Source organism: Coenobita brevimanus, chromosome 29 (genome assembly GCF_032717465.1).
Source record: "Coenobita brevimanus isolate Jiangsu-jjx chromosome 29, ASM3271746v2, whole genome shotgun sequence".
Taxonomy (NCBI): Eukaryota; Metazoa; Arthropoda; class Malacostraca; order Decapoda; family Coenobitidae; genus Coenobita; species Coenobita brevimanus.
The window spans coordinates 79,906-107,787 of record NC_136982.1 but is presented as its reverse complement, the minus strand read 5'-3'; the positions used below and the strand labels follow the sequence as shown (position 1 = coordinate 107,787).

The following is a 27,882-nucleotide window of genomic DNA, read 5'->3' as shown; positions in this document are numbered from 1 at the left end:
ATGGGCCTGTCCCGCTGGCTGCCGGGCCTGCCGCCGCTCCTGCTCCTGCTACTACTCTGCTGCCTCGCCTCCCCGGCCTCAGGTGGGTCACGTCCTTTATCCTGGGTGGGGAGATAACACTCACTGGCAGATCAGGTTAATTATTCTTTCAGTATTGTAATTTCAGCTTAACTTATCATATATATTTATCCTTTTGTTGCTTATTTCTCGTGGCTCACTGACGGAATAATATAGTGCGTCTCTGTATCCTTTCCATAGCGCTTTTTCGTGACTAGCATTATTTTCTAGTGTAAATATATTAGATCTCAGCATTCAGGATGGGGAGATGCAAGTTTAGTCCAGGTTAGGAAAGAGAAAAGAGCATAGTATGCACTAGAAACAAATCTCATTGACAAGGGAACATAATCACTGCCAAGGATGCTCCCTACCACCTCTTTCTCAGCAATTTATTTTTCGTATTACATTCAGACATTCTCTTATACAGGGTGGTCCATAAATAGTATATACTCCACGAGGAGCTCTTCTGGCAATATCTCATATGTTATGAGGATGGCTCAGTCCGTTGGTGATTATGATGTACTAATTTGAACCTCTGCTACTTTCAGATGTGCAATACCTGCGTCCTGGTGGTGGTCAACGTGAGGCTGATGAAGCGGCCTTGGCGGTGAATGTGACGGAGGCCTCTGGGGAGGTGCTGGTGGAGGAAGCTGGTGGCGACGATAGAGAGATGGTGGAGGAGCGGGTGGTGGTACGGGGGCAGGAGGTGCTGTTGGAGTGCAAGGTGCCCGACCATGTCACTCCTGTACCTGGTGATGACAGTGTGCAGGGCGAGGTGCGATGGTACCATGATGGCATTAGGGTACGTATTGTTCTTCGTACTTGGCCATCATGAGGAAGGATTATCTGTGGCTGTCACTGTCCCTCATACGCTCACTCATACACTAATGTAACAGTACATATAGTCTACGAATTATATCACATCTATATCTGGCAGTGATGTTCACTCATACATTCACTCATACACTAATGAACCTGTATACTATACTGTATAGTCTATGAACTATATTACGTGTATACCTGGCAATGACAGTGTACCATGGAGAGGTGCGATTGTACCACAATGGTGTTAGGGTATGTATTGTTCATCATACTTGGTTGGCATAAGGAAGAATAATTTCTGGCTGTCATTTTCACTCATGCACAAATATTTGATGATGACATTCAGTTGAGCAGCGAATATAAACTTTGGTACCTTTCAGATAACAATATGTGTTTCCATAATATAATCCTTTGCGCCTTTGAAGTAACCCTCCATAATTTTCCTTAATGTAAACTTTTCTGCTTTCCAGTGACCCCCTCTAAATTTCTGTATGTAGGCTACGTACCTAGCAGCTAATGAGGTTAGGAAGCAGGCAACCACTTGAGTTGGCTGGATAAATTCTGTGTGGAGTGTATTACCAGGGCTTCGTTTTAACTTGACAATCGTTAGATTGACTCTGTCAGATAGGTGAGTGTGAAGTTATGTGAGGAATGTTTTTTTAACCTACCAGGTAGAGACAGGTTTCCGGGGACTTGAATGGGGAGTGAATGGGAGTGTGGCTCATTCAACTGGGCAAACTTTGGTTAGTGTCTTATAGTGTCAAGTTTTTCTGGCTCTGTAGACCCTCCCTCACCCCACCTTGGAGTAGGAAAGATCAAGGGTCAGGATGGTGATGATGATGATGGTGATGATGATGATGGTGGTGATGATGATGATAGTGATGATGGTGGTGGTGATGATGGTGGTGATGATGATGATGATAGTGATGATGATGGTGGTGATGATGATGATGTTGGTGATGATGATGATGATAGTGGTGATGATTCATTTGATTCCTTTACAGCTACTTGAGGACCTACGGGTAAGTGTGATGTGGACGGGTCGACTGATGTTCTCTCACGCTGTGGTGGTGGACTCTGGGGTGTGGTGGTGCCGGAGATCGGGTCGACCAGGGCCACGCACAAGTTTACTCGTCGTTAGTACGTATATAGCAATTTTCACCACAGTTTTTACTTCATCTCTATGGAATTCATTGACCACTTAGGCTATTTTACACTTGTTGCACATGTACCAGGATGCTCATCAATACAGCTCCTTCACCTTAAAATGATCCAGATTTTCATCCATTCGAAGCTTATTTTACATAGCTGAGTGGCCGAAAAAGACAGTGCTATGGCTCATCATCATTTCCATAGCACTTTTTCTTGACGTCATTGTACTCTGTTGTCACACTTTTACTAGATAGCATTCAGTATGGAGAGGTTTATATTTTAGGCCACATTAGATTAAAAGGAGTTTAGTATATGTATAATCAATCTTACAAGCAAATAATTTCAACTGTAGGGCCCCTCATCAGGAGACTTATTGTTCTTACTTATATAAATTCCTTCACTGCTGTTTTCATCACAAGAATACAACCCCAAACCAAGATAATTGTTACTATACTCTTTTTACTCTAACATGGCCAACAATTGTCATCTTTTCATCTTGAAAGCTAAGTTGCAGCAATAGATTAACACTAGAAAATGATGCTAGTCATGAAGTAGTACAGTGCAAAGGATGCAGAAGTCATTTTGTAACATGAAATTGGAACCTGGCAACCCAGGATTGCAATATGGTGCCCTGTGGTGGTTGTTTTGTGATGCGAAAAGTGATTGCCATGCTGCTACTGATCCATCTATTCATTGCACTCTCACCAGCCCACACCAGTTTATAAAAACTCAGTCTGAATAAATAGCAATTGGTTAATCAGCTTAAGATTGGACATGTGAGACGTTTGAAGGCTACATAATCATCTTGGATAGGTAACAAAATAGGGTGGGAGCATTTTTTCATCTGGGTGGGTGGATGGAGGGGGCTAAGGTGTCTGAAACTGTGCTGTCATTTCTCCTCCCATGCCACAGTCCCCCCGGAGCGTCCTTACCTGGTGTACGGTGGTGCCCAGTTAGCAGAAGGTGCAAGGCTGACTACAAGGGAAGGCAACACACTCACCTTGCACTGTGTGGTGGATGGAGGCAACCCAGCACCTCAAATTACATGGCTTCTGGCCTCCATAGATGTCACCACAGCAAGCCAGGTGTGTATGAGAGAGAGAGAGGGAGAGAGAGAAAAGATATACAGATAGACAAATATAGAGAGTATAGACATACGGATTGATTGATAGATAGGTAGAGTAAATACTGTATACAGAAAGGCAAAGATAGATGGATGGATGGATAGGTAGATTCCAGCATAACCACATCTCCCTCTCCAGGTGCATGCAATATTTCAAAGGGAGGAGGATGAGATCCAGACCTAACTTTATCACATGTCACCCTCACAAGTGTGCTCTTTGTGACGAGTTGAGGAGAGGACACTGTAGAACCAAACCTAACCTAACTTAACATAATACGGAAAGGCAGCATTTGAACTAATAACAAACCTGACCAACTTATATTTCCTCCTCAGGTAGGCATCATGTGATAAGAAGCATGGGGACAACAGCAAACCTAACCTATCCTCACCAGTCTTAACCAGAGAGAAAGAGGAGATGCATTACCAAACCTAAAGTAACTTAAACTGCTTTACTTTGTTGTACTTTAACTTCCAAACCACATATCTCGATAACAGGTACGTGCTGTGTGGCTAGAGGAGGATGGTCAGTATCGCAGCGTGAGTAATTTTACGTTGACATCTGCGGGGCGGGACCACCACAACGCTACGGTGGCCTGTATCGTCACACACCCCTCACTGCAACACCCAGCATCAACCACCCTCACGCTCAACATCCAGTGTCAGTGCTGATGCTGCTTTATATATGTAGAATGCAGTGTATATTGTGTGCTTTAGTATGTAATGTAAAATACATGTGCAGTCATTATTTTAGTGTGTAACTTTTTTGAGGTAAGGTGGAGCAGCCTGAGATTCTAACAAAGGTGTCTTGAGTTCCACCCACCTCACACCGATGCTCCTTCTTAAAAACCCTGGGGGTAGGGGGGTTTCAAGAATACTCCCCCAGTATCCCTGCTTGTCGTACGAGGCGACTAAAAGGGTTGGTGGTGGGTTAGTGCCCCACCCCGTAAAAAGAACTAACTAAAAAAGTGAACAAAGCGCCTCGGACCCAGACGGACCATACGTTGACGACTAAGGAACGGACAAAGGACTTTCTGAGGGTAGGAATGTGGAATGTGAGAGGAATGAATGATGAAGTGAAAGAGAGAGAGATTGTCCAGGTGCTTGAGGATGCAAAAGTGGATATATGTGGATTGACTGAAACTAAATGGAAAGGTGAAAGGATGAGAGAATGGGAACACGGTGTAGGTATATGTGCGGGAGTCAGTGAGAATGAGAGGGCAAGAGAGGGAGTATGTCTGATGATAAGCAAGAAGTGGAAGGAGAATATAAGAGAGTATGGAACAGTGGGTGCAAGGATTGTATGGGTGAGGATGAAAGTAGGTATACAAGCATGGGCGATTGTATGTGTGTATGCTCCAACAGAGGATCGAGTGGCAAGAGTGAAAGATGAGTTTTGGGCGAGAGTAGAAGCATGTATGGACAAGTTTGAGAGGAGCGAGAGAGTGCTGTTGATTGGAGACATGAATGGCAAAGTTGGGAATGTACGAATGGATGGAGTGGTTGGTCAGTGGGGTGTGCCAGCTGAAGTAGATGGGAATGGTAGTGCCTTGGTGGACATCTGTGCTGGTAAGGGGTTGGCAATAGCCAACACCTACTTTCATCATAAGATGATCCACTGGTATACATGGAGAGTAATGAGGAGGATGGATGGTGAACTTGTTGAACGAAAGGCAACGATAGACTACGTGTGTGTGGATGAGCGAATGAGAAGACAAGTGTTGGATGCAAGGGTGTGGAGAGGGTGGGGGAATGGAGTCTCGGACCATCACTTAGTGATGGCCAAGGTAGAGCTGCAAAGAAAGTGGTTGAGGAGACGAAGGGGAAGACAGGAGGTAGCTCCTGTGAGAAGAGTGGAGAAATTGCAAGATAGTGAGAAAAGGACAGAGTATAAGAGCATAGTGGAAGAAAGATTGGGAAGGTATGAGCTAGAGCAGATGGAAGGGGTGGAAGACGTATGTAAGATATTCACGGAAGAGATAAGCGCAGCGTGTGAGGCGGTTTGTGGAGTGAGGAGGAGGTGCAAGGGACAGCATGGTGGAATGATGAGGTGACACGAGCTGTGGAACAAAAGAAGAAGGCATATGGTGAATGGTTGGCGAGTAGAGGTAGGGGAGAAGATGAGAGAGAGAAGAGAGAGGTATATGTGAGCAGGAGAAGGGAGGTTAAGAGACTGGTGAAGGAGAGTAAGAAGAAAGTGGATGAAGAGTTTGGGAGGAATCTGAGTGTGAAATGGAGGGAGAGTAAGAAATTGTTTTGGAAGGAGGTAAAGAAAGTAAGGCAGTGTGAAAGGGGAAATAGTAGGGGAGTGAAAGATAGGAATAATAGATTGTTGGTGGAGAAGAGAGAGAAATTGAGGAGATGGAAGGAGCACTTTGAGGATTTGTTGAATGTAGAGAGTGAGAGCAGTGTGAGTATAAGCGGTTGGGGAATGGCTGGGAGAAGAAGAGATGAGAGGAGGGAGGAAGAGATCAGTAGGTCGGAAGTAGTGGAAGCGATGAAGAAGATTAAGCTGGGAAGGGCCCCAGGAATTGATGGAGTGTGTGGTGAAATGCTTAGGTATGGGGGTGAGATTGTTGTGGAGTGGATATGGAAGTTGTGTAGATTGGCTTGGGAAGAGGGAAGGGTTCCAGAGGACTGGAAATCAGGTATAATTGTTCCTCTGTACAAAGGAAAAGGGAGAGAGAAGTATGTGGTAACCATAGGGGTATTTGCCTTCTTAGTGTGACTGGTAAAATATATGGTAGAATACTCATTGATAGGGTTAGGCATATGACAGAGGAGCTAGTTGGAGAAGAACAAGGGGGATTTAGGAAGGGAAAAGGGTGTGTAGATCAGATATTTGTTCTAAGATGTTTAGTGGAGAAGTATCTAGAGAAGGGAAGGAAAGTGTATGCTGCCTTCATGGACTTGGAGAAAGCTTATGACAGAATAGATAGGCAAGGTATGTGGAAGGTATTGAGAATATATGGAGTGGAGGGGAAATTGTTGAGTGCTGTGAAGAGTATGTACGAGGGAGCTAGGGCTACGGTGCGAGTGGATGGTGAGCTGAGTGAGTTCTTTGATCTCAATGTGGGACTGAAACAGGGGTGTGTGATGTCTCCATGGCTGTTTAATATATATATGGATGGGGTTGTAAAGGAGGTGCAAGGTAGGGCAGTGGATGTGGGGGTGGCCCTAATGAATGAGGGTGAGATTTGGAAGCTTCCGGTGTTGCTGTTTGCTGATGATACAGTATTGTTGAGTGAAGATGAATGGGAGTTGCAAGGTTTGGTGAATGAATTTGGGACAGTGTGTAGGAGGAGGAAGCTGAAAGTTAATGTAAACAAAAGTAAAGTTATGGTGTTTGAGAGGAATGAAGTCACAGAGTGTGCAGTGAGATTGGATGGTGAGGATATGGAGAATGTGAGTGCATTCAAGTACTTGGGTAGTGTGATGAGTAAGGATGGAACTTTGGGGGATGAAGTACGTGAAAGGGTACAGCAGGGAAGAAAGGTTGTTGGTACACTGAAAGCAGTGATGAGAAATAGGGAGGTGAGTATGGAAGTTAAGAAGTCACTGCATGATGGTATTGTGATCCCTACCCTGACATATGGAAGTGAGGCGTGGACCTTGCTAGAGGGGAACAAGTCAGGAGTGAGAGCAGTGGAAATGAGTTACTTGAGAGGTGCATGTGGAGTGACGTGGAGGGACAGGTTGACGAATGAAGAAGTGAAGGAACGTTGTGGGGTAGATGTGGATGTGGTTGAAAGAATTAGGAGAAATACACTGAGGTGGTTTGGACATGTGGAGAGAATGGAGAATGAAAGACTGACTAAGAGGATGTATGTAGGTGAGGTGGAGGGAGGGAGAGGGAGAGGTAGACCGAGGATGAGGTGGAGGGATGGAGTTGAGAGGTATATGAGGGAGGGGGGGGTGAGTTGGGGGGAGGGGAGTCAAATGGTGGGTGACAGAGTGACTTGGAGGCGTTTTGTCTGCGGCCACCCTTTGCGGGATTAGGGCGTCAGGCTATAGATAGATAGATAGATAGAACTTTTGTCTTTTATATTTTACTCTCATTATGTACATATTTTCATATTTTACTCACCATCCACACATTCAGTGTAGTGTTGCCCTCGGGTGTCTGCCCTTTCCTCCCTTCCTTCCTTCTTTCCTTCCTTCCTCTTCTGTCTTTCTTTCCTTCATTCTTTCCTCATCCATCTGTGTATGGGTGACTGTAAACTGAGTGACAAGCCAAATTGTTTCCTGTACATTAGGAAACCATTTACTACACTGGGTGGTAACCATGTAACCAAATTATGGTGCCTGGTGGTTTAGTGGGTAATTGTGGTGCTTCAGTCAGATTGAGCTTGTGTAGGTTTATATCCAAGGGATGGTTGGGGTTTATTGCTCATGTAATGCCACTCGGGAATGAGTGAGGTTGGCCACTTTCATCTGAAATGTCAGGACCAACTTGCCTAGCCCCGGGCTCCCATGCTTATCATGGGGCAATGCAGGATTAGATGATGATGATGAATACTCTATTCATTATGTATAGGCCTTCACATTTTCTGTTTGGTTCAATTTTCAATGAGTATTGCATTTGTTTAGTTGAACATACAGTATATTATTTTATAATGATTCTTCGTTCAGTGTGAGTATCACACTGCATGGCTTAGCATTACCTGTTACAGTGTTCAGTGTATGGTCGTGCATGGGTCGGCATTTCGTATAACTGGAGAGAGATATTTTAGATGCAGAATCATCATGTGTGCTGTGTGTTGGGGAGAGCATGTGGATATTGCCAGGTGTGAAAGGACTGAACTTGCTGGTGAGTCTCTTGAGTGTGTGGAAGAGTTTTGTTATTTGAGAGACATGTAATGTGCTGGAGGTGGGGCAGGAGCTAGCTCTGTGGCTAGAGTGAGAAGTGGTCAGAAGAAATTCAGGGAGCTGTTGCCTTCCCTGACATTGAGAGGGCTCTCCCTCCGTGCTAAGGGATTTTTGTATGTGGCATGTGTTTGGAGTGTAATGCTGTATGGTAGTGAGACCTGGGCAGTAAAGGAAGAGGATATTCGCAGGCTCAAACATACAGAAATGGCAATGATTAGGTGGATGTGCAGTGAGTCCTTGAGTGCAAGGCCTAGGGGGGCTAGGTTTATGATGGAAGAGTTGAGAAGTAGGATGGGACTGGAGTGTCCAGTGATGAGGAGAGGTAGATTGAAATGGTTTGGGCATGTGGAGAGGATTGGGGATGATAATTGGGTGCAGAAAGTGAGAAGTGTTGGGGGTAGGGTTGTGAGAGGTAGATCGAAAAAGACCTGGGATGAAGTCATTGAGTTTGTCCTCAGGTTTAAGGGACTAAATAGAGAAGCTGCCAGAGACTGAGCAGCATGGAGAGCCACCATTAGGGGACCAAGGCTGGCACATGGAGGCATGTTGGAGTCTTCAAAAATGAAAACGACTAAAACAACAATCATCTCTGAGAGCAGCCTTGTTCATCTGTCACACGCTGACCTGTTTTGGTAACGCGGTGCCTCCTTCCTGTAGAAATAAGCGACATCAGCTAAAACCCATTTAAGTCCCTGAAGCTCCAGCATGTATTTAGTGCTTCTTTACTTGTTTGCCAGTGTTAGCATTTATTGTTTGGTGCTGCTATGATTTTTGGGTCAACACTCCGTGAGAGAAGCAGTGGCCAAAGATAAACAAATTCCATACTTTTCTACTGGACAAGGAGATAACGTGTGTCTTGATGCAGCAGGCAGCCAGGTGGGTAATTATTATCTGCCGCACCAGGTTCCGAATTTAAGAACTGTAGTTGATCTCAACATTCTTTTCTAAGAAGGCTTTGGTTAGCTTAGGTTAGTTAGTCTAGTCTGGTCTAGTGTTGTCTAGTTAGATTAGTCATGTGGGCCCTGTGGGGGTTCAGATCAAGTCAGGTCATCCTAGGTTAAGTTAGATTACAGTTGAGTAGATTAAATGAGATCATCTTGGCAACAGGAAACATTGCAAAGTGCAGCAATGTTTTACAGTTTGGAAAGATGATACTGGGCTGACATGGGTTTGAACTTGCTTCAGAAACCCACACCAAAGATCATTCCAGTTTTGACCCATGTGATTTAAATATTGAGTATGAATATTGTCTCATTTGTTAAGAATTCACCAACCATTATATTTCCCACCAGGGTGAGCGTTGATAATTCCCTTCCATAAAACAGTCAGTTCCGTTGGTGAATAGATCTGGACACGAATCTAACTATCTATCTATCTATCTATTGCCAGACGCCTCAATCCCGTTTGGGGTGGCCACAAACAAATCGCCTCCAAGTTGCCCTGTCCCCCGCCATTTCACTGCCCTGCTCTCAACTCACACCCCCCTCTGTCATATACCTCTCCACCCCATCCCTCCATCTCATCCTCGGCCTCCCCCTCCCTCTTCCCCCCTCCACCTCACTCACATACACTCTCTTTGTCAGTCTTTCACCCTTCATCCTCTCCACATGGCCAAACCACCTCAGTGTGTTCCTCCTAACGCTTCCTATCACATCCACATCCACACCACAAAGCTCCTTTATATCCTCATTCGTCAGCCTGTCTCTCCATGTGACTCCACAGGCTCCTCTTAAATAACTCATTTCCACTGCTCTCACTCTTGACTTGTGTCCTTCCAACAACGTCCAAGCTTCACTTCCATACGTTAGAGTTGGTATCACAATACTGTCATGTAGTAACTTTTTCACTTCCATGCTCACTTCCCTGTTTCTTATCACTGCTTTCAAAGAACCAGCAACCTTTCTTCCCTGCTGTACCCTTTCAAGCACTTCATCCTCCAAACCTCCATCCTTACTCATCACACTACCCAAATACTTAAACGTACTCACATTTTCCAATTCCTCACCATCCAACCTCGCTGTACATTCACTGACTTCACCTCTCTCAAAGACCATCACTTTACTCTTTCCTACATTCACCTTTAGATTCCGTTTCTTACACACCCTTCCAAACTCATCCACCAAGCCTTGCATCTCCCCTTTGTCTTCACTCAACAACACAGTATCATCTGCAAACAACAGTACAGGGAGTTTCCAAACACTATCCTCTCTCACCAGGGCCACTCCAACATCCACTACCCTACCTTGTACCTCTTTTATTACCCCATCCATGTACAGATTGAACAACCATGGAGACATGACACATCCCTGTTTCAACCCAACTTTCAAAGAGAAAAATTCCCTTAGTTCACCATCCACACGCACTGCAGCCTTCGCACCATCGTACATACTCTTCACAGCATTCAGCAACTTCCCATCTACTCAATATATTCTTAACACTTTCCACAATCCTTGTCTATCCACCCTGTCATATGCTTTCTCCAAATCCATGAAAGCAGCATACAACTTCTTTCCCTTCTCTAGAAACTTTTCCACCTAAGATCTAAGAATGAATATCTGATCTACACAACCTCTTCCCTTCCTAAAGCCTCCCTGTTCTTCTCCAACTAATTTCTCTGTTCTTTCTCTAACTCTGTCAATAAGTATCCTACCATACACTTTTCCTATTAAACTAAGAAGACAAATGCCCCTATGATTACCACACACTTCTTTTTTGCCTTTTCCTTTGTACAAGGGAATAATTATACCTGACTTCCAATCCTCCGGGACTCGACCTTCCTCCCAGGTCAATCTGCACATCTTCCACATCCATTCTACTACTATTTCTCCCCCATGCTTCAGCATTTCACCACATACTCCATCAATTCCTGGGGCTTTCCCTGATTTAACTTTCTTCATTGCTTCCACAACTTCTATCCTACTGATTTCTTCCTGTCTTCTCACCTCCCTCCTTCTCCCAGCCATTCCCCAGCCACTTATACTCGCATTACTTCCATCCTCTATGTTCAACAATTCCTTAAAGTGTTCTCTCCATCTGCTCACTTTTTCTCCCTTCTCCACTAGTAATCTACCATTTTTATCTTTCACTCCCCTGCTAACTTCACTTCCACCCTGTCTTACTCTTTTCACCTCTTTCCAGAACATTTTCTTATAGTCCCTCCACTTTACATTCAAATTCCTTCCAAATTCCTCATCCACTCTCTTCTTCTCTCTTACTAATCTTTTCACCTCTCTCTTTCTTTCTACATATAACTCTCTCTTCCGCCTCTCAACTTCTTCCTCGCCCCTATTTCTCATCCATTCATTGTATGCTTTCTTCTTTTGTGCCACAGCCTGTCTCACCTCTTCAGCCCACCACTCTGTTCCTTGCACCCCCCTCCATCTTCTCTTCTTTCCACACACCACATCACATGCTGCACATATTTCTTCTGTAAATATCCTACACACACCTTCCACATCTCCCATCTGCTCCAATTCATATTTGCCCAATCGTTCCTCCACTTCTCTCTTAAACTCTGCCTTTTTCTCATCCTCTTGTAACCTTTCCACTCTCCTTGCAACTACTCCTTCCTCTCGTCTTTCCCTTCTTCTATTCCTCCATCTTACTTGAATCCTAATTCTGGTCACCACCAAGTATTGGCTTTATTATCTCCTTCAGTACGATGATGTATTTTTTGCACTATATTTTATTGCTACTCTACTGTTTTTTACTTTAAATTGGGTCAGATATTCATCCTTTACACCTTATTTCACGTAGTTCTGTGGCAGAAAGTTTCAGAGCTACTGCTCTGCAAACTTTCCATAGCACCACTTTGTGATCAGTCTTTTCATACAACTAAAGATTCAAAATGGAGGGATGGGAATTTTAGGCCAAGTTAGAGTAAATAGAATGTACCAGACATTATACTCAGCTCAGATGGGTACCATAAGTATGATGAAATTAATGGAAACCGTACAGTCAATGAAACACCTATCTTCCAAGTCTGATGCAGGTTTGCAACTTGTGAAATGCATTGAAAACCCTATCTCTACCAGTGCGTGTTTCAGATGGTTTGATTTTTCAACTATGTATTTGTCAGATCTTGGGAAGATACTTGTTTTTGTCAGTACCTCACCCCTCTAGTGAAAAAAAGTCTCCTCAACTAAATAAAACTTCTCAAAAGTAACATGAATTTAATGAGACCTACATCAAAGGAGTGAAATAGATAAAAAAGAATTATTTAAAGTGGTTTGACAGCCAAGCTGCATGTGACACGAGGGTAGTAATATTGTGTCAGAAAGAAATATGATAAGTACTTTTCTCATTGCATTTTATCCCTCTGATATTGCATTTATGGCTTTGTTGTGAAATCCCCCATTTTTTGGAAATATACTCCCTCAGATTTTATCATGCATTGACAGAAGTATGAGCTTCTTTTCCCTCCTCCTCATGTTTCTTTCAGTATGTGTGTGTGTGTGTGTGTGTGTTTGTGTGTGTGTGTGTGTGTGTGTGTGTGTGTGTGTGTGTGTGTGTGTGTGTGTGTATGTGTATGTGTGTGTGTGTGTGTGTGTGTGTGTGTGTGTGTGTGTGTGTGTGTGTGTGTGTGTGTTCATACCCTGCCTAATTGTTCGAACCTAATTGTATCTTTACAGGAGTGAGTCAAGCTTGTACTGTCCCATATATTAAACCATTTTTATCATACATATCCTTAGATTTATGCATTGTTTTGACACACACTATTTCATTTGGTAGTGCATTTCATTGATCAGTTGTCCTATTTGGGAAACTGAATTTCCTTACATCTTTATTGTCTCTCTTTTTATGTAGTTTTTTGCAATGTCCTCTTGCTGATGCTGCCCCATATGCTGTTTACTCATTTATGTCTATTTTCTCTTTCCCTAAGATGCATTAATATAGCATAATCGTGTCTCCTCTTTTAATTCTCTCCTGTAGTGTTGGTAGATTCAGTTTTTCTAGTCTTTCTTCGTAGCTATATCCCTTAAGCTTGGTACCCATCTTGTTGTTGCCCTGTGTACTTTTTCAGTCATACCTATGTGTTTTTTTAAATGAGGATTCCAGACTACTGATGCATACTCCAGGGCTGGTCTGATGAATGATGTTATTATTTTTCTCAGCATGTCTTCATTTATATATTTGAATGCTAAATGTATGATTTGTGTGTGTGTGTGCATCCCATTGCTTAAGTTGCTTTATAATGCATCAGTGCCCTCCTACCGCAGTGCCATGACCCAGCTCTCCTCTGGCAGACTCACCCGACTTCCGGTTACGACGGTGGCCGGTGTGGGGTACACCAGTGCGGGAAGGCAGCGCGGTGTCACTCCTCTGCCTCGTAGATGCCAATCCCCAATCCACACCCACATGGTTCAAAGGTTAGTTATTATCAGGATTGATTGAAGAACCACAATGTTAGTTTGTTTTCAGTTGATAGAGCTGGTCTACAACACACACAAGAAAATATACACACACCCTAGTATGCCAGGGATGTAGAAATAAGGGAACAAAAAACACATCATGCAGACCCTAACAACAAGTAACTTATGCCATTAAACTGTACTCAAACATAATTTACTCTTTCACCCACTGTCTCTTCTGGGCCAAGCATCTTCTCCTCCTACCAACCACCCAGTGAAAAAAAATGTTGGTTCTCTCTCTCTCTCTAATTAGATCTCGATCTAGATCTGTGTATCTATCTATCCATTTTTTCTTTACCACTCTTTGTCAGTATATCTGTCTTCTTTATCTCTGCCTCTCTTCATATCTGTGTGTCTTTCTGCCCACAGAGACAGAGTATAGTGTATATTAGGTATAACCCTTTCTCAGTACCTATTCTCATCCATTTGTCTATCTATCTATCCATCTATATATCGACAGAGACAGAGGGTGGTGGTCGTGAGGTGTCGTCGACAGGAGGGTGGCTGAATATAACGAGGGCGGTGGCTGAGGATAGGGGCTGGTACAAGTGTGCAACCAACCACCCTTTTGGACACTTCGCATCACACTCTGTCTTTATCAATGTACTTGGTAGGTATGTGGTTAATTCATTAATAGTGCGCCACTAGACACTTCTGGTGGTGTCTTATGTGTTACAGGGACTTTGTTGTTGTGGGCGTGGGTATGGCAGTGGGAGTACGGAATGACTAAGTGATGCAGGTTAGACATTGATTATGTTGACTGGGCCGTCTCCGTAACACACGAGAAATTACCCTGCAGATCGGAAAGTGGAAGAGGAACATTATATAAGGGCCTCACTGTTTTACCCTCTGCTGTTTTTGCTACCCTTGTTTTTGTTGCCACCCTTGTTTTTGTTGCCACCCTTGTTTTTGTTGCCACCCTTGTTTTTGTTGCCACCCTTGTTTTTGTTGCCACCCTTGTTTTTGTTGCCACCTTTATTTTCGTTGCCACCCTTATTTTCGCTGCAACCCTTGTTTTTGTTGCTGCCCTTTTGTTGCCATCCTTGTTTTTGTTGCTGCCCTTGTTTTTGTTGCTACCTTTTTTTTGTTGCTATCTTTGTTTTTGTTGCATTGCCTACATTTAGTCCTTTTTTTGTTTTTGCTTTTTTTGTGTGTCATCTTTGTGTTGTCATGCTTTAGCGGTTGTTTTGTTATGTGTCACTGCCAATCTTTATCAATGTACTTGGTCAGTATATTACCTTTTGCTGTTGTTTACCACTGTGTTACTTTGCCATCATATCTTCTTCCTCTTTTTTGTAATGTTTTCCTTATGTTGCCACACCTTATTATTTCTTATATAATTTTTCATACTTCATTCTCCTTGTTTAGTTACATAATCAGTGTGTTTATAACAGTCTGGTGTTGCTGAGCTTTTGTTGTAGCTAGCTGTATTATGCTTCATTTGTATTGTTGTTATGCCCAGTGTTGTCATGCCATTTTTCTAAAGCCTATGTTGTGTTGTCATTCCTTCAATATGCCTCTTGCCTTGTCATGCCTTTGTTGTTATGCCTTTTGTGTTGTCATGCAGTGGTATAGTTACCAGAGTGACATGGGCCACCCATGAAATGGACCTGGTCATCTCAGTGGCCACCTCAGATTGCAGGAGTAATACCCCTGAACCCTCTAAAACAGTCTCCTTGGGCCACTCCATACATAGGCATAACCACCCCATTTTTGAAATCCTAGCAATGACCCAGGCCATGTCTTCATAGTTATGCTGTCATGCCTTTAAGAGTTTTTTTTTTTTTTTATTTATTTTTTTTTTTTTTTATCATGCATTACACTGTTGAACCATATTCTGTGTAGTATTAGCTTCATAGCATTCTTTCCTTAACAATTTATTTAGCATGTTAAATGTTAACATTATCTTCTGTGGTATTTGCTGTATATTGTTTAGCATTGATATGATTTACGTTAAGAACATGCAAGAGGATACTGAGGCTTATGAGGAGAATAAATCGCTAGAAGTAAGTGTTACAAAATCTCTAAAGCCACCTAAAGTCTGTCAGTGTGCTTGGTCAACAAGATATAATCGTGATGGGCCTTCCTTGTTGTATTCACATGGATTCTTTGTAACTCTTCTTATATCTTGGTGTCACCTCTTGATTTGATTTAGATTCAGGTAGACTTTCCCAACTTGAGGGGTTAGATATAGCCTTAATAAATATGTTCATCACAAGATGTCTTTCCAAAGTTGAGTAATTTAGTATAACCAGAAATAGACTAAGAAAGATGTCATCAGGATTCAGGAAATTAATTGTGTTCCCATGAATCACACTCTGTCTTTGTTAACATTCTTTACCAGTTAATTAGTGTTTTGTGATGTGTTGTTATGCTACTGTTCCCATACTTCTGATATGTTGTGATGCTTTGTTTTATTGGCCATATATTACACATTGATTTCACCAACATTTTTGGTTAGTTTAGCATTAAATGTGATATTATGCCCTTTTGTTTTGTAGTGTGGTCTGTTATGCTGTGTTGTATTGTAATCATATACTCTTCAGCAAGGCATAGTCATGGAGGGGTATGGGGGACCTGCCCCCTCAGTTAGATCCTTGACCCCCCACTGGATCCCTGTATTTGGAATTCTGTTTATCAGCCTATAGCCAGATGCCTCAATCCTGTTAGAGATGGCCGCAAACAAAACACCTCCATGTTGCCCTGTCCCATGCCATTTTGCTGTCCTCCCCTCAGCTCACACTCCCCTCTCTCATATACCTCTCCACTCCATCCCTCCATCTCATCCTTGGTCTCTTCCTCCCTCCCTCTCCCCCCCTCCACCTAGCTCAGATACACTCTCCTCGTTAGTCTTTCATTCCTCATCCTCTCCACATGACCAAACCACTTCTGTTTACTTTTGACGCTTTCTATCACATCCACGTCCACACCACAATGCTCCTTCACTTCCTGATTTGTCAGTCTGTCTATCCGCTCCTCTCAGTTAACTCATTTCCACTGCTTTCACTCTTTACTTGTGCCCTTCCAACAAGGTCCAAGCTTCAATTATGTATGTTAGAGTTGGTATCACAATACTGTCATGCAGTGTCTTCTTAATTTCCATGCTCACTTCCCTATTCCTTATCACTGCTTTCAGGGAAACAGCAATTTTTCCTCCTGCTGTGCTCTTTCATGAATTTCATCCTCAAAACTTCCATCCTTACTCATCACATTACCCAAGTACTGCAGTTAAATGTACTGACATTTTCCATTTCTTCACCATCAAACCTTAAAGCGCATTCAGTGACATCATTTCTTTCAAAGACCACGGCTTTACTCTTCCCTAAATTCTGTGCTAGATTCCGTCTCTTGTACACTCTCCCATACTCATTCACTAAGCCTTGTAGTTCACCCTCATCCTCACTTAACAATACAGCATCATCTGCAAAACAAAACAGGAGGTTTCCAAATGCTTCCCTCTCTCATTAGGGCTGCTCCAGTTCCACTCCCCTGCCCTACACAGTATCTCTTTTATAACTCCATCCATATACAGATTGAACAGCCAGGGAGACATGACACATCCTTGTTTCAATCCAACATTCAGATAAAAAAATTCACTCAGTTCACCATCCACACACACTGCAGCCCTAGCGTCCCCATTCATACTCTTCACGGCATTCAGCAGCTTCCCATGTACTCCATATATATATATATATATATATTATTAATATTTTCAACAATCCTTGTCTACCAACTCTGTCATATGCTTTCACCAAATCCATAAAGGCTGTATGCAACTTTCCCATTTCTTGAAGCTTTCTCCCTAAAGATCTTAGGATGAATATCTGATCTACACAACTTTTTCCCTTCCTGAAACCTCCCTGTTCTTTTCCAACAAATTCCTCATTTATTTCCCCAACTCTGCCAGTAAGTATCCTACCATATACTTTTCCTGTTACACTAAGAAGACAAATGCCCCTATGATTACCACACACTTCTTTTCCTCCCTTTTCCTTTATATAGGGGAATAATTATACCAGACTTCCAATCTTCCAGAACTCTACCTTCCTCCCAGGCCATTCTGCACATTGTCCATATTCACTCCACTACTATCTCTCCCCCATTCTTGAGCATTTCACCACACACTCCATCAATTCTTGGGGCTTTTGCCATTCTGACTTTCTTCATTGCTTCCCTCCTACTGATATCCTCCTCCCTTTTCATCTCCCTCCTCCTCATGGCCATTCCCTAGCCACTTATCCTCGGACTTCTTTCATTCTCTATTTTTTACAATTCCTTTAAGTGTTCGCTCCATCTGCTCACTTTGTCTTCCTTCTCCACTAGCAGTCTACTATTTTTGTCGTCCACTCCCATACTACCTATTTGAAATTGTAGAGTATTAAATGTGGGCACAATGGACAGCAGTGGAACCCCAATCACCCCTCCACAGAATATGGCGTGACCCCCTCTCCCCCCCTTCTGTTCATGGAAGCCTGCTTGTCAGGTGTGGACTTCTTGTGCACTTTTATTCGTCCTACTACTAGATGATTGAATTCAACTGTGTAGAGACTTTTTGAGCTATAACATACTCAGAGTCAAACGGCCTCCCCCTAGGGTATTGTGGTGTCTAGCTATAAATAGACAGATAGATAGAACTCAGGTGTAGCCTCCATTATTTTATCCACCACATGGGCACTCTTGAAAACTAACAACATTGTGGAGGTAGCATACGTAAAACCTCCATTATCTCTTTCACTACAGAGGCATTCTTGGAAACTGAATAAGATTGCTTGGAGGTGGCTAATTTACGTAGCCTAAATACAAACACATCACCATACAGGAGAAGCCAAAATATAAGTGCTGCATCAAGATAGCCCCTTGTGTCGACTATTTTTGTGTGTATTATGTGAATGGGGGTTGTGTGCTCATGTGCGTAAGTGAATTTATGTTTTCTGGTACCCATTTCTTGACGATTAATCTTGCATTTTACTCCGTACGATTCTGTTATGCAATTTAGATTTACTATAGATAACGTAAATATCATAAACAAATACTATATATAATACCATACCAGAAGCATTAACAGGTTAGTAATAGGTGCTAAGAAGCCTCCATCACCCCTTAACAATGATGACCTGTTTTTTCATTTTAATTCTTCTTATCTATAGATGATTTTTTTTTTTTTCCAGGTCAGGAAAGACTTTACCAAATGCAGAGGTTACATATAGAGTTTATTTACCCTATCACTACAAAAGGTTTCTCTCAGGCTGAACAGAATTGTTTACAGACAGGTAAAATAATATCTGGAAAAACATCATCAGATTCTTGGGGTTAACAATACCCTTCGTAGTCTATAACCTAGAATCCAATGCTAGTCACGAATTGCTTTGAAAAGGGTGTCGAACCATAGTATTGCCTTATTCTGCCATTGAGGTACTTGAAACAAACTGCAAAAAGACAAACATCTGGGCCAGGCTAAAGTATAAAGACTACAGAATATCTGAGTAGTTGCATTGCCTGTATGTGTCAGTGAGGATGTTTCATTGTGACAGGTGAGGGTAGTGGTGGCAGTGTACACACACCGCAGCTGCTGAGGAAGACACCAGCCACATCATCTTCCACACAGGCTGCGTTACATCCACCCTGCCCAGTTCATATGCCAGGTGAGAGAGAGAGAGAGAGAGAGAGAGCACTGATTCCTTGGGGTATTCATGATGAGCAGCTCCCCACCTATGTAAAATTCCGGGTGATTCACGAGTTTTTCCGGAAACTCTGGGAAATGCAAGCTTATGCAATTCTAAACATAAAATACTTTATAAGTATAGGTGTTTAATGTAACAGTTTACAAGTGGGGAAATTTTCAAATCTGAAAGTGAGCGGGAGGCGGGAGGCTGGTGACGACCTTCCCTGTGTTGCCAAGTTACTCACTTTTTTGTTTTTAATTTTACTCGTTGGTCACATTCTGAATTAAACTATTCGTTCATTAATCGCCAGGTAAGTAATTGCTCTACATAGAAAAGTGTGTCACTTTAAAGTGACAAATAAATCTACTATTGCAGAAGTCAACATGGCAACCAGTGATATGAGATGAGGTACCTCAGAGTTCTGCTCAGACTGACAGTTCCTGCCAAGTGTTAGGTGATTGTGGAAGACATGTTAATTCCAGGGACGATTTCACCTACATTTCGCTACAATGCCATCCACTTTTACAAACGTTGAATATGCAGATATGATTTTTATCTATGGGTTCTGCAATGGCGACGCTGAAGCATCAGCAAGAGAATACAGACGGAAATATCCAAACAGAAGGAGCCCAGAAGCAAAAGTGTTTTAACATGTCTATCAGCATCTGTGGGACAAAGGTTGTTTTCCTGGAGTTGGAGCCACAGCTGAATGCATGGAGAGGCAAGAGGATTAGGCTTCCCCTCCTGGGGAAGCCTCAAAAAAAAAAAAAAAAAAAAAAAATGCACCTAGACTTTTACCTCATGGGTGGAGTGGAAAAAAGTCAAAATCAGAGAAAAATTGCTCTGCGGTAACTGTTGTGCGTAGTAGTGAGGGTGGTGTGGCAGGTGTACAGTTACCTCAGTGCCTCGCCACTGGCTTTCGTCGTCACTCGGCTGGTCCACTCATACACTGAAGAGTAATGAAAGAATAGTTTAATTCAGAATGAGAACGAGTAAAATATAGAAGAAAATTGAGTAACTTTGCAACACAGTGAAGGTCGCCATCAGTCTGCCTTCCTCCCACTCACATGTCTGATTTGAAAATATCCCCACTTGTAAACTAATACATTAAACACCTATACTTATAGAGTATTTTATGCTTAGAACTGCATAAGCTCGCATTTCCCAGAGTTTCCGGAAAAACTCGTGAATCACCCGGTATATCTGTAAGGAAAATTATCAAAAAAATATATGGGGAGTTAGTTAAGCTGTGTGGTAGATTCAGGATTCCACTGGCTTGAATTATATGTGAATGAGTGTCTGACCCATTTCACTGGGAATGCCGATGATAGTTCTCTCAGTTTTGTATATTCTCATTCCATGTGGGAACAATGCCAGTTTGAATGATGATGATGATGATGATTGTTGATGATGATGATGATGTTGAATGAAAGAAAGGTTATCACTCTGTGTGGTAATGATGGTGTTGATGATGATGATAATGATTGTTGATGATGATGATGATGTTGAATGAAAGAAAGGTCATCAATCTGTGTGGTAATGATGGTGTTGATCATGATGGTGTTGGGTGATGAATGAATGAATGAATGAAAAAAGGAAAGCAAGCTCATTAATCCCAATAAATCATACACATTGCAGGTTCAGGGTGGGTGCAAGTGGTGGCAGTGAACTCCAGTGTGGTGACAGTAGGTGGAGGTAATGCTGTGCTGGCTGCCCATGTATGTGGCCGCCCCACGCCCACTCCCACCGCCCTCACTTGGCTACCCCCACACCACCTCGTGCCCATCACACCAGGGCACTCCAGGGAAAGAATCACCGCACACAATCTCACAGTTAGAATGATGTCATCATTGTGTTACTAAAAACTAAGTGATATGTTATTGTTATCCAGCCAGCCATCATCCAATCCTACGTTGCCCCATGAGGAGCACAGGAGCCCTGGGCCAGGCAATTTGGTCCTGACATTTATGATGAGATTGACCAGCCTCATTCATCCCTGAGTGGCATTATATGAGCAATAAACCCCAACCATCCCTTGGATATAAACCTTCACTGGCTCAATCTGACTGGAGAGCCTTATTTACCCACTAAACCACCAGGCGCCATAATTTGGTTATGTGGTTACCACCCAGCATAGTAAATGGTTTCCTTGTGTTATTATTATTATTAATACAGTATTGTTATTATTCATTATCAAATCCAGTGTTGCCCCAAGAGGATCGTAGCAACCCAGGGTTAGTCAAGTTGGTCCTGACATTTAAGAAGAGTGACCAGCCTCACTCATCTCTGAGTGGCATTACATGAGCAGTACACCTCAACCATCCCTTTGATATAAACTGATACAGGCTCAATCCAGTTATAATGCCTGAATTGTCCACCAAACCACCAGGCACCATACTTTGGTTATTTGGTTACCACCCAGTGTAGTAAATTGTTTCTTGTGTACAGGAAACCTTTTGGCTTGTCAGGCAGTGCAGAGTCACCTGTAGACAGAAGGAAGAGGAAAGAAAGAAGGAAAGGAGGACATCAGAAGAAGGAAGGAAACAAGGAATGTTGTTTTTACATTACCAGTACTCGCTCAGTGCTGCTCTTGGGTAACTGCCCTTTCCTCTCTTCCTTCCTTCCTCTTCTGTGTTTCTTTCCCTCATTCTTTCCTCTTCCTTCTGTCTTCGAGTGACTTTACACTGAGTGGCAAGTCAAATGGTTTCCTGTACACCAGGAAACCATTTACTATGCTGGGTGGTAACAATATAACCAAATTATGGCACCTGGACATTTAGTGGGTAATTATGATGCTCCAGTTGGATTGAGCTGGTGCAGGTTTATATCCAAGGGATGGTTGGGGTTTAATCCTCATGCAGTGTCACTCAGGGATGAGTGAGGCTGGTCACACTCATCTTAAAAATCAGAACCAACTTACCTAGTCCTGGGCTCTTACACTCCTCATGGGGCAACACTGGATCAGATGATGAATGAATGAACGAATCACTCATTTTTGTTTTCATTTTTGAAGGCTCCTACATACTTGCATGCGTCGGCCTTGGTCACCTAATGGTGGCTGTCCATGTTGCTCGATCTCTGGCAGCTTCCCTATTTAATCCCTTAACCCTGAGGTTACACTCAATGACCTTATCCCAGGTCTTTTTCGGTCTACCTCTCACTACCCTACCCCCAACATTAACACTTCTCACCTTCTGCACCAAATTATCATCACCCATCCTCTCCACATGCCCAGACCATCTCAGTCAACCTCTCCTCATCATGACACCAATACACTCAAGTCCCATCCTACCTCTCAACTCTTCCATTGCAATCTTAGCCCCCCCAGGCCTTGCACTAAAGGATGCACTGCACATCCACATAATCGTTGCCATTTCTGTATGTTTGAGATTGCAAATATCCTCTTCTTTTACTGCCCAGGTCTCATGACCATACAACATTACATTCCTAACACATGCCTCATACAAAGATCCCTTAGCACGGAGGGAGAGCCCTCTTATTGTCAGGAGAGGCAACAGCTCCCTGAACTTCTTCCAACCACTCCTTACTCTAGCCACAGAACTAGCTCCTGCCCCACCTCTAGCACATAACATGTCTCCCAAATAACAAAACTCTTTCACACACTCAAGAGACTCCCAAACAAGTTCAGTCCTTTCATGCCTGGCAATATCCACTTGCTCTCCCCAACAGTCCTTTCATGCCTTGCAATATCCACTTGCTCTCCCCAACATACTGTACACATGAAATCAGCATTATCTCGCAGTCAGCCTCTAATACCGCTACATCTCTTATGCATCCACTTATCACAAACACTGCACAAGATGGAATTACTTCCCATGCCCTTGAGGCAAATCTCACTTCGCCACTCTCCCTCTTCTTAGCCAGTATCGCTCCCCGCCCTAGATTCCATCTCTTTTGTTTTATATGCATTTACTCTTAAGCCCTTGTGCCCCATACCATCTCTGCACTTCCTAAATCTTTCCTTCACCTCCCTTTCATTCTCTGCAACCAACACCAAACCATCAGCATACAACATCTCCCACGGAAGTCCATTTCTCAAGTCACATCAGAGGGCTTCAGGTACCATGATTAGCAACAAGGGGCTCAAGACTAACCCCTGATGCACACCAACATTCATGGAAAACTCATCACTCAAATCTCCATTCACCCTTACCTTGGTGTGAGCACCCACATACATGGCCATAACGACCCTAACCAGCCACTCCTCGATGTCAAGCATTCTCATTGCACGCCTCACCACCTTCCTAGGAACTCTGCCTCATTGGATCGCTAAATATTATGGATTTTTTTTTTTATTAACTTATGGTTATTCTTCTCATACTGAATTTTTATTGTGTTCTGTGAAGTTATTATGTTACAGTAGCTATGGACATCTTAAATGCCAGGACCAACTTGCCTAGCCCCGGGCTCCTAAACTCCTCATGGGACAACATATGATTGAATGATGGATGGATGGAGCTATGTACAGATGTTGACAAAAGCCCATGAGCTCTGGGTGATGTCACTGTTACTGCCTAATATGCCTGCCTCTAGCATCCTGTCTATTATCCCAGCATCCCACCCATCATCCCAGGATTCCACCCACCATCCCAGCATCCCACCCACTATCCCATAGTTGCTGTCACTGTCTAGCATCCCATCCTCCATCCCAACATGATGCCCACCATCCAAACATCCCATCCAGCATCCCAGCAACCCATCCACCATCCCAGCAACCCACCCACCATCCCACCCACCATCCCATCATTCTACCCACAATCCCAGCATCCATCCTAGGATCCCACTTATCAACCCAAGCATCCCACCCATCCCATCCTTCACCACAGCACATCTTACCATCAATTCCAGCATCCCACACATAATCCCCATCATCCAGCCATGAGAGAGAGAGAGAGCTGGGGGAAGTGAAAAGGTAAGCACTGGAACCCAGAATTGTGCAGCGGACGACACTGGATTACAATGATGGTGAATATTTTCAATTTGAGAATGCAGTTCAATACGGTAATAATTTAATCTAAAAATATAGTCCAAATCTTGGCCGTTGAAAGCGTGTGCGACGACAGTTTAGTCATGTTTACAGGACATGAGAAAATTTGCATCTAATCAGTAACTGGCAGCAGGAGGTGGAGGGTGGGGGAGTTGGGGGCAGAAGGCGGGGTAGACTTGTTCACAATTCCCCCCTTCCCTCTGTCCAGGGTAGTGGGGGGAAGGAAGGGGTAACCCCCTGAGCAGAAATTAGTACGCGTGACTGTACAATTAACATTTCTCAAGTTGTGAAAGAGTTACTGTAAAAACTGAAGAGTAGTGGAGTTTGTGTGGCAGTAGTGCAGGCTGTGGATGAGTTTATTAATGACTGGATGAATGATTGGATGGATAGTTGGATAATGGATGGATGGATGGTGAGTGAGTTAATGACCAATGAATGGATGATGAATGAATGAATGGTGGATGGATAATAGATGGGTGAATGATGAATGAATGATTGAATAGATGGAATAGTGGCGGATGGAGGGATGTGTGGTGTGTGAGTGATGGATAGATGGATGTTGAATGAATGAATGATGAATAGATAGATGATGAATGAATGGATTAATGGTCAGTGGAGAGAGGAATGGATTTATGAACAGATGGATAGAAAGTGAATGAATGGATGGACAGTGAATAAACAGATGGATAATGAATGAATTAATGATTGATAGTTGGATGGTAGATGGTGGTGGTGATGTGTGCAGGATATAGAGACGTTGTGTATACAGTACAGGGTTTGCTGAGTGTTAAAGTTGTAGGTGGGATAGTGAAGTACAATGAACTGGTAATGGAGGCTTGGCACTGGTATGAGAGTTGGGTGGCCAGATGTCTAGCATTTGAGCTCCTTTTCCTCCATCCAACTTAACCATCGGCCAGACACATGTTTGCCCTGGACACTTGACTAGAGTACCTGCAGATATAACTTATGTTTTTGAACATTATTAGCTCAGATAAATTTCAGATATAAAAATCATATATCATTAGCTTAAACAAAATCATACCTGTTATAGAAAAAGGCAAAAATATACAGGTATTACAGTGAGTAGACATTTCACCACCATCTGTATAACAGTGTTAGTCAGTTTTGTTTAAGTTAAGCCAGTTTTGGATGTAAACTGAAATACCAGTTCAGTGACTGAATAGAAACTAATTCTAAAATGCTAAGTAAAAATCACTGACTGAATTGAATGATATGAAATACATTTGATCCCAACATTTGTACTGGAGTGGGGTATCTAATAAGAAACAAGGTATAAGAGTATGAAATGGGGGGCAGGGATGCCAAATTCGGTGAGAAACACCTGGAATTCTTGTTGCAGAGGCTGCATCTCACAGGATGCATCATCAGGCAGTATGTTGGTGCAGGTTATAGATTTTCATATTAGGTCTGGCGAATGGCTGCTGTGCAGCGTCTTTTGTTTAGAGTACAGAACTGAACACCCTATATGAGGGTATTCCTGTAACCTACAACCACCTCCCCAAAAGCTGGGGGTTGAGTGAGAGGAACTGGTGATGTGTGGCTTAGCATATCCAGCATACAACAGGTTTAAGTTTGATTCTTGGTGTGGTTAAACTCTTCTGCAGAATTTGTTTCTTCTTGTCTCTGTTCACCCAGCTGTACAACAGGGGGCCTGGAAGTAAATTTAATTATTGCATGTCATATTGTTGCCAAAGATTGTGACAATAAAATTTGATTTTCTGCTTAAGTAACCTTCATGCCTTCGATAAGTGTGTAGCAAAAGTGTTTGCTGGATGGATGTTGGTGCAGTCGACTGGCATTAATCCTAAAGCATTTTTCCCCAGGCGGTGTCCTCTGGTTGCCGTGTTGCGGCATTGAGTGTGTCTGGGGTGCGTGGCAGCGATGCCGGGGCGTGGGTCCTGGTGGCGGTGGGACATACACACGCTGCTGCTGCCCTCATCCGTCTCAACGTAACAGCTGCAGCACACTCTGTTGCCGCCAGTGATGCCCACACCCTACTGCCTGTCCTGCTACCCACTCTTTTGCCATTGTACTGCTTCACCTCCCACTCCTGAACCTGAGTCTGCACCTGAGCCTCCACTGGTTACCTAGTGGTGGGCCGGACAGGTGGTGATGGCAGCCGGCTCCAGTGACAGCTGCTTCATACTGACACACTGTGTACAAAGAATATACTATATATTTCAAGGTGAGCAGTACTTGTGGAGTGACTCCTGCTGCTTTCTCAGTGACCAGTTTTTACAGTGAATATTGACTCCAGTAGCTTTTGTTCTCCAAGTGTCCTGTGCTTGCATTGATTGTTATGGACTCTATTAGAGCCCAAGAGAACACAATTTTCGTTTCAATGTGTGTGTGTGTGAAGTTCTGTCAGAGGACTCTGCTCATAAATTGTCAGTGACCTCTGAGAAACAGTGACCCACTGGCAGCAGAATAATAATGGAATTGTTAGCTGGCCTTTTATCAGAGGGGCACAGCTCAGAAGAAAGCCAGATGTGTACAGCTGAACATGCCTGAAGTACCATAGACTGTGGTATCCCTCATGTCAAGTATCTTGTGTCTTCAGTATTTCACGAGGACATGCGTTCAGGTCACTTTTTCTGAGTGATGTTTTATTGGAATGACATATTTATTAAGTACATAGTGAGTTCTCATAAAATAACTGTTTCTTCCATAGTGCAAGCTGCTTTTGGAATGGCTTAGTCTTCAGGTGACGTGCCGAGTGATCTGCTTTCAAAGTGAATTTTGAGTGATCAGTTTACCAGATTCATGAGATTCTACAGCATATGGCATTGTTACACAATAAATATGCCTTTAGGAGATTTGATCACTATCAGATCTGGATGGTTGGTTCACTAACATTCATCGTTTTCAAAGTGACTAGCTAAACTAATGTTTCTAAGTGACTCATTTTCAGTTTACCTTCCATTTCTAATATAATTGACATTTTCAGATAAACTTCTGCTCAGAGTAGCATGTACTTTTAATATGATTAAATCTCATCTTAAATGTCAGGACCAACTTGCCTAGCCCCGGGTTCCTATGCTCCTCATGGGGCAACGTAGGATTGGATGATGGATGGATGGATGAACATTTGTAGCAATTTGCTTTCTGTGATTGTCTTATAACTGATTGCCTGTTGTTGTCAAGATCTGACTTGCTGAACTGGAAAAGTAACTCCATATGCTGAGAGTACAGCTGTTTAAGTATGACTGTAAGCAGTCATTTGCCACATGTACATTTGCCAAATAGGGTCAAAAAATCATCCTGAAGTTCCACAACTGAATTGTAGCCTAAATATACCATAGCCAGCTTGCTGTATGATGGTGATATGGTGTGGCATTGTCTGGTATGGTGTGGTGTTGTGTGGTGTGGTGTTGTCTGGTGTGGTGTGGTGTGGTGTTGTATAGTCTAGTGTGGTTCAGTTTTGTTGTTGTTACTGCTTTTCTCCAGTCTGTCTGGCTGAAAAAAAATATCAGTCACAAGCAAGCAACTGCCTTCCTCTGGCAGATGGCCAGAGGGTCCTTTCACATGGGGAGATGTAGGGTGTGTTGTCTGCTGTGATGTGATGTTTTCTTCTGGTGTGGTGTGACAGCCTTGCCATGCCAAAGTTATATTGGTACTGTATTCAGAAATATGGTATTCAGTAATGTAGACATCAGAACAACAACACCCAGTTTTATTGGGCCATGTTTTGAACGTTCTGTTTCTCATTGGTGGACATAATGTAGGTACCATTGTGATTCTGTGGCCAATACATAACCC

General features: G+C 43.0%; 1 protein-coding gene across 1 annotated transcript; it reads left to right on the top strand.

The window, feature by feature from the left end:
- On the top strand, positions 1 to 27,880 carry LOC145394898 (hemicentin-2-like). The gene is made up of 10 exons (XM_080268650.1): positions 1 to 82; positions 606 to 868; positions 1,893 to 2,019; positions 2,944 to 3,116; positions 3,650 to 3,812; positions 13,267 to 13,389; positions 13,892 to 14,041; positions 18,963 to 19,073; positions 20,733 to 20,926; positions 25,947 to 27,880. The coding sequence occupies exons 1-10, from the start codon at positions 1 to 3 to the stop codon at positions 26,175 to 26,177; spliced, it is 1,617 nt and encodes a 538-aa protein (XP_080124776.1). The 3' UTR covers positions 26,178 to 27,880.
- Positions 27,881 to 27,882: the final 2 nt, after the last annotated feature.

What these genes read in the sequence shown, in the direction of transcription:
- LOC145394898 (XM_080268650.1), top strand. Translation starts at nt 1, where the DNA reads ATGGGCCTGTCCCGCTGGCTGCCGGGCCTGCCGCCGCTCCTGCTCCTG. An exon ending in CCTCGCCTCCCCGGCCTCAG is followed by an intron (nt 83 to 605) that starts GTGGGTCACGTC and finishes TGCTACTTTCAG; the next exon opens with ATGTGCAATACCTGCGTCCT. An exon ending in ATGTCACCACAGCAAGCCAG is followed by an intron (nt 3,117 to 3,649) that starts GTGTGTATGAGA and finishes TCTCGATAACAG; the next exon opens with GTACGTGCTGTGTGGCTAGA.